The sequence below is a fragment of the Nicotiana tabacum genome, chromosome 7, assembly GCF_000715075.1.
Source record: "Nicotiana tabacum cultivar K326 chromosome 7, ASM71507v2, whole genome shotgun sequence".
NCBI lineage: Eukaryota > Viridiplantae > Streptophyta > Magnoliopsida > Solanales > Solanaceae > Nicotiana > Nicotiana tabacum.
The window spans coordinates 36,707,768-36,714,947 of NC_134086.1; the positions used below are offsets into that span (position 1 = coordinate 36,707,768).

General features: G+C 34.9%; 1 protein-coding gene across 2 annotated transcripts; it reads right to left on the reverse strand.

Moving 5' to 3' along the window:
• Window positions 1-1,840: 1,840 nt before the first annotated feature.
• LOC107815889 (putative protein phosphatase 2C 34) lies at window positions 1,841-6,767 on the reverse strand. 2 transcript variants are annotated; one of them, XM_016641535.2, is made up of 7 exons: window positions 6,655-6,767; window positions 5,886-5,941; window positions 5,018-5,277; window positions 3,895-4,191; window positions 3,290-3,407; window positions 2,955-3,187; window positions 1,841-2,386 (listed from the first exon to the last, which is right to left on the reverse strand). In XM_016641535.2, exons 3-7 carry the CDS (start codon window positions 5,255-5,257, stop codon window positions 2,165-2,167), a joined length of 1,110 nt encoding a protein of 369 aa, XP_016497021.1. In that variant the 5' UTR covers window positions 5,258-5,277; window positions 5,886-5,941; window positions 6,655-6,767; the 3' UTR covers window positions 1,841-2,164. The 2 variants fall into 2 exon arrangements, with proteins under 2 accessions (XP_016497021.1, XP_016497022.1); XM_016641536.2 differs by lacking the exon at window positions 5,886-5,941 and having other exon boundaries at window positions 6,655-6,763.
• Between the last annotated feature and the right edge of the window lie 413 nt (window positions 6,768-7,180).

Here is a 7,180-nt window from a genome sequence, read left to right on the forward strand (position 1 = left end):
TTATGCTCGCCAGCAAATGGTTGATAAAATCTGATTTTCACACTGCCAATTTCTTCAATTTCAATTTTAAAAAAAAAAACACCTAGCAAGATACGGAGATTCCACGCCTATAATTGACACAAAACATCACTAATTTATTATGGTTAAGTGATGAATTAAAGTGAGAATATACATTACTCAACCATTATTGAGCGATAGAACTGTATATAAGAGACGCATTTTCTCTATTCATTGGTGTGATTAAGTTTTATTACAATGTTAATTGCTAGGTACAAATCAAGAATTTGCAATGGCAGATATTTTTCCATCATTTGCTTGAGTCCTCTGGGAAAGAATCTTATTGCCAATTTAGATGTATCTTTGATTAGCTATAAATGATAAAGGTTGTTAGAATCACAGATCAGTTTTGGCTCTTTACAATCTACTCTTTCTGTGTTCCTTGTACTGTTCTAATTCCTCTACCTATATTCCATTTTCTTTTTTCTTAATGAATAATCGAGCATAGTTTACAAAATGATTTAGAATTCGATTGAATAATTGTCAAATAAACTAGCTTACTACAAGAAAAATATGAATTAATTGCAAGAACATATGTGAATCGAATCACTTTTAGCATTTTAAGTGTCTCAAAATGGCAAGTCATACAAAAAAATAAAAAATAGAGTTCGCGTAAAAAATATATATTTCTCAATTTAGTTCCACTGACTGTGTAAAAACGTTGTAGGTGGACCGGTTGCAATCTGTAACATATTCTCTTCAACAAGTAAATATTCACACTCAATTACATAAACACTTTGAATGCGTTATAAAAGAATTTATTTTGGAATTTTATTTCTACCCGCTGATGGTGTATATATTTTATACGCTATCAAGTTAAGATAGCCCACCGTTATAAGCATATGTCTATAGTTATCCTAATTTGATTACTTATACTTATTAGGTATTTGTCCTGATTTTCTTATCATATTTGATTTTTCTATCTCTTGATGAAATATTTACCATAATTGAGTTTTCCTTTTCTTGGAAGGAAATTATAAATCTCCCACATTTGGCTAGTCCTTTTTCTTGGAGGAAAAAAGTTTTAGACTTCTCTAAATTGAGGATCATCTCTTCTCATTTAACAGTATCCACAATGTCGCCATATGGAGTTTGAGAGTTTTGTTTAGAGGGACAAGTGTTGCCACTTGTGTTTGCCTCTTCTTGAGGTTGTTCTCTCGATATTTTGTATTCTCTTTTATATAGTGGATTGCTCATCTCCGCTCGTGGACGTAGGTCAAATTGACCGAACCACGTTAAATGTTTGTGTCTCTTTTGGTGTAATTCTCTTTTTTTTGTCTGATTTATCATCGTTCAAGGTTTGATTTACTAGCTTCCGCATGACTCCTGATTATTTCAATCTTAACAATAATGGAAGTGGAAGTGTAAAAGCTTTTGAAACTATCAATATATTTTAATGTATTATTGTAGATTATCAGCTTTATTTTCTAAATAATCAAATTAAGATTATCAGATAGTTACATCATACATGTTGCAGGTTAATTTATGCTGATGATGTAAAAAAACTTTCACACGAACCATCGAGGTGGAATGCGTATAGTAAAGGTCCGTACCAAAAAAAAAAAAAAAGGACGAAAGTGGGACCGAAAGGTTCTTTTCAAACTGCCTAAATGTTAAAAAGCAAGAAGAAAGTAGACGTTGACGGTGGTTTGAAATACAAAAAGAACTGAAGATCTTAGTCACGATTTCTCTTTTTTCATTTTAAAGTTTGCATACAAAATATTGAGAAGATGTTGTTCTACTCTGCTGGAAAACATAAATAAACATATTCTTTAACTTTGAATTTTGATTGAAAAAAGTACTGGAACATAACTTTATTTGAAGTTAATTTTCAAGATTCTACATTTCAATGCCTGATTGAAATATAGTAAACATGAGCCTATGTATGTATGAACTTATGTACAAACCAGTACAGGTAAAAGAAAATAGAACAACAGCAGCAACTGCAAGCAGAGGCGGAGCCAGAATTTAAAGTTTATGAATTCTGAATTTGTCAACCTGAACCTATATTTAATGGATTTCCTAACACAAATACAACGTTTAAGCAACATCGAACCCATAGTTGATGCTCTGGGGCTCCGCCCCTGACTGCAAGTCAGCTGGTAGTTTATGTAAGCTTCTTCTCGAACTTTAAACAATCTTCTTGTTTGGAAGGAGGAATGCTGTGAAAGTAGAGGCAAATTGCTGAGATATCATCCATGGGAATGCCCCTTCTTTTGCATTTCCATGCACAAATTGCACTCTCCACCAACCTCTTAGCTGCTTCTTCCCTTTGTGGTGTTGAAGAAACTATCTCCACTGCTTCTTTGTTTGAGAGGACATCCCAAACCTAATCAATATATTATGAACAATGAGTTATTGTCAATTCCCAATACTTATAAATACTCCGTTCATTTTATATGACTGGGCGTTTAAGAAAGAATGACTCTTGGCACATACCAAATTTACCTTTAGAACATGTGGTCTTAAACATGCCCGACATTTCTATGGCTACAAAAGCATGTCATTAAAGTTAAAAAGGAACTTTCAAGTTAAGAGTTCCAAAAAATAGAAATGTGTCATGTTTATGGAATCGACTAAAAAGGAAAGAGCATGGGACAGAGGGAATACATAATTAAGTGTTGCTCCAACGGCCCTGGATTAGAGGCAATCAACTTGCATGAATCCAGGAGCGGGGTTGGGGGAAAATAGCACCTCGGAGCATCACTTTAATTTGATAAAAGATCTACAATTATCTCATGTAAGATGCAATTTGAACATCCTGATAAAGATCTAGTTAATTCATGGTGTGATTTACATGTTAAGTTTAGTTATTTCATCTTTAAATCAGTCATTTTGTGGTAATTCTGACTAAGGAACAGGTTTATTGGCATCATTATAAGGAGAGTAATACATACCCCATCTGTTGCCAAAATGGCAAACTGATCTCTGTTGGTTATGCTTCTGGATGTCAATTCAGGTTCAGAAATAAGGCCGAAGTCCTTTAAGTAGTAATCACCAAAGGCTCTTGATATTGCTAATCCAGGTCCTTCTATTGTTCCGCCGTTGGACATCCAGACTCTATACACCCCTGGTTCATCGTCGCATGACAACACCCTGCCTCGTGACTGCATTATTCGCTGACTTTCCCCTGTAATCATTAAGATGTGACGATATTTAGTCTTTCGAAAATTTCTGAAATTACATTTGGTCATCAAAACTCAGTAACATGTTAACATGGACGAGAACTTACGAGGTAAGTTGGGTTTGAGGTCAACGGTGAGCTGAACTGGTACCAATCTACCATCATCATCTGTTGTTGCCAATACAGCTCGAGAATCTCCAATGTTTGCTACTACCAGTAGATCACCCTGAAGTAGGCCAATATAGAAGTTTTCAGACAGGTGACAAGGTATTGGCAGTTAAATCTTATTATAGAACAAGCTAACAAATTTGTAAAGCTAACTTTTCAAGATCCATTTTTCTTCACCAGAATCAGGCTACTGGAGGAAAAGGGAATACTTTCAAGAATTGCAAGTTTCAAACTTATATTGTGAGATGTAACCACTGATTGGGATTATCAAGTCAATACATAAAGTAAACATTTTTAGTAAATTTTAGCCACTGCTACAGGCACCATATAGGGGAGCCTTGGCATAACTGGTAAAGTTGATGCCACGTGATGAGGAAGTCACGAGTCCGAGCCGTGCAACAGCCTCTAGCAGAAATATAGGGTAAGGGTGCATACAATAGACCCTTGTGGTCCAGCCCTTCCTCGGACCCCGCGCATAGCGGGAGGTTAGTGCACCGAGCCACAAGCACCATATATTTGACCTATCTTAGAAGCAAACTACTTGCCTGTCTAACGAGCGTTAGAGCTGTTGTACCGCTGTAGAAAGAGTCAGCATGTTGCTCGAGTTCTTGATCGATGGTAGAACAAGCCTCAAAGTAAGACTGCTTCCAAATGTCAAACTGGAAACAGCTTCTATCTATTCCAATTCCATCACCATCTATGTAGTTGACAACTCTTTTCTTCCAATTATGAAGTAAAGCTGGTGGCATCAATTTTCTGACTCTTTTAGCAACAAGATGACCCCAAGGACCATGCCCATCAAACACTCCACAGAAGATCATGTCATCTTGGCATCCAAAATCCTAAAAGTTAAATCATATAAATATTGGAAAATATTAGATATGGAACTATTATTCATAAGAATACTTAATAATAAGCAACTTCTGCTAATTGGTAGCTGAAAAGATTAGGAGCCTACATATAAGTTGTAGGGATCTCTTAATGGTGTGAGGTTTTTTTGGAGAAAATTGTGCGGGCTTGGCCCAAAGCGGACAATTTCACACCATGTTAAAAGTACCGTTGGATTGTTTTAGCTCAACAACAACTAATAATAAAAGATAAAATAGAGTTTTGGATGTGAAAAATCACTTGATGCACGCTATGGAAGGCGCTGACTTCAGAGAATATTTCCGTCGCAGCTCAGAGTGCAAATAGCAAAGTGACGTCCTACTCCCCAGTTACAACCACTCAGGAATGTTCTAATGTGCACTCAAATAGAAGTTCCAGAGAACTCTTAAATCTCTCAACTGCTTTTGTAGGAACCAAGTATGTATAACACGATTCTATGGAAGGAAGAAATTATAAAGAGCCAAAGAATGAAGGAGTACAAGTTCTAATTTTCTGCAAAAAGGGATAACTGTTTATTGAAATTTAACTAGTAACCAGTATAGCTTTTCAAGAATAGATGTAATCTTTAAAGATTGGATTATAACTTTTCCTAAAAAATAGGCAACACCTCTTCACAAAATATTCTGTCTTTATCCAAAAGGTACGTTTAATTTTAAATCACTTCTAAATAAGTTCTATCAGTAAACCTCATCATATTCTTGTTTGTATATCAATAACTTGAGATACGTCTATGTATTGACAAGTTACAATGAATATTGCTAAAGATTGATATTTTCATACCTCCCATACAATAAATCTATCCTGATTGATACCCTTTTTCCCTCCTTTGGAGAAAAAAGAAACCAAATTCTTAGAGCCACCTGCTACACAGCCAGATGATGTTAACATCAGCTCATTCTTTTTGGCTTCCTTAGCCAGTGTATTCGCAACTTCCCTTCCGAAATCATGTCCACTCTTCCTTCCATTTTTGATTGCTAGACTTTTCCTGAAACCAGTGAAAATAGAAGAGAACTGCACCATTTCTTTGTTCTTGACTAGTCCTGCATATCAAAGAAATTGTGAAGACATTGGATATCCTGTGACTCCAGTAAAGAAAATAACCAAAGAAACAAACTTATAAGGGAACATAACACTTTAACATGTGATAGAAAATGAAATTTCGGTCGTCGAATTAGAGCTTAAAACCAATTTTAATCCATTGTGTTTCTTGCGTTCAACTTATTATGAAGCTTTTTCCACCCTCTAGAGTCTAGACCTTGCTGCTGTCTTTTCCGAGTGGCGGAGCCAGAATTTTTACCAAGGGGATTCAACCTCTACATAAAAAATAATTTTGACCTTGTATATATATACAGTGTAATTTTCCTCCAGCAAAGGGAATTTGGACGAACCTCCTTCGCCCCCTAGCTCCGCCCCACCCCAAAAAGAACACTTCTTGTAAACTTGAAACTCTATTCTATGTTCAGATCAAACTGAAAAAATCAAAAATAGTTGCCATTAGTAGGTCCAGACGCCCACCCGGTCATCCCATCTCTATAGTCTATATGCAAGACAAGATGTAACAATTACAGTTGCCGGCCTTCTCAGCTATACTTGCTTTATTTTGGTTTAAAAGGAGAGACAAATACTAGTTCCAGATTGAAGAAAATACCTCTAAATTATAAGTAGAGCTTAAACTTCCATCAAAATATTTCAAGCTGCTCAACTCTGAAAATTACAACATGCTATATTATTAAATAATCTCCAACTCAAATTAGTTCAGTCCTCTCTAAATCTCCGCAATTTTTATTTTTTCGAAAAAAAAAACAAAAGAATTACTCGATCAAGACTTATAGGAACAAACACAACATAGGAGTAAGTTATCTTGTTTCTTCTAGCAGTATTTAACAACTAGTAATAAATGTGAGATTTAAAACACCTTTATGCTTTAACTTTAGAGACCATAATTTGTTTTAAACTGCAATATCGAGTATTGAACTGAAATAAACCCAAATACAACGTGACAAACATATTGAATTCATAAACCTAACCAACTTGTTCGATCAAAACTACGGCCAAGTTTATATATATTATTTACAAGTAAACGTGTCATCAGGAATAACAAACAACAATAACCAACTTCTCCAAATAAAGTCCAAAAAAGCTACTCTCTAGTTCAAGTACGACAGTCAAATTAACTAATTTTGGATGTAAAATTTTAGACATACCACATTCATTCTGAAATAAAATTTATATATTTAGGATCTCCGGGAAAAAATACTACTATAAGTCACAGTAGTTAACAATTTAAAATATTTGCATAAACACGACTAAAAATTCTTTTAATTCTACAAATAGTAAATGTGTCATATAAAGTGGCCAAGAATTTTTTTTCTATTTTTGATCAGTGTATATATTCAGATTACAAAATCCTGGCAAACCTTAGGAAGCACACAAGTCTCCGGGGCAAGACTCCGGCGACAGAAACTGATCGGCGAAGAAGAAGACGGTGAAGCTTTAAGCAACTTCTGCTCCATTCTTGACTCTTCATTCATTTAGAGTTGCAGTCTCATATATATATATGGCGCCTTCGATACATGCCAAATTTTTTATCGAAGAACCAAATTACTAAACCACCCTTGGCTAAATCACTAAACTAAGATCGTGGGAGGGGTATTTAGGTCATTTCGTTTCGCTTTCGACCTTTAATTTTTTCCCTTTTCTTGTTTATTTATATTGTTGGGGTCAGTCAATTTTGCAGGAGCATATAGTTTAAGATATCAAATTAATACTGGCCATGCATTGTTATTCTTGCTTAGGAACTAACCAAAAATAATCATATTAAATTTGACAATGGCGTACAATGAAATTGATTAATTAATAGGCTTGGTAATTAGATATAGTATCTTTATGGTTCTAAATAGATGAAAATTTAGTACGTTATTGCATAGTAGTTGATCAGAATAA

What these genes read in the sequence shown, in the direction of transcription:
- LOC107815889 (XM_016641535.2), bottom strand. Translation starts at nt 5,257, where the DNA reads ATGGTGCAGTTCTCTTCTATTTTCACTGGTTTCAGGAAAAGTCTAGCA. An exon ending in ATAGATTTATTGTATGGGAG is followed by an intron (nt 4,192 to 5,017) that starts GTATGAAAATAT and finishes TTTAACTTTTAG; the next exon opens with GATTTTGGATGCCAAGATGA. An exon ending in CCATTTTGGCAACAGATGGG is followed by an intron (nt 2,387 to 2,954) that starts GTATGTATTACT and finishes TATATTGATTAG; the next exon opens with GTTTGGGATGTCCTCTCAAA.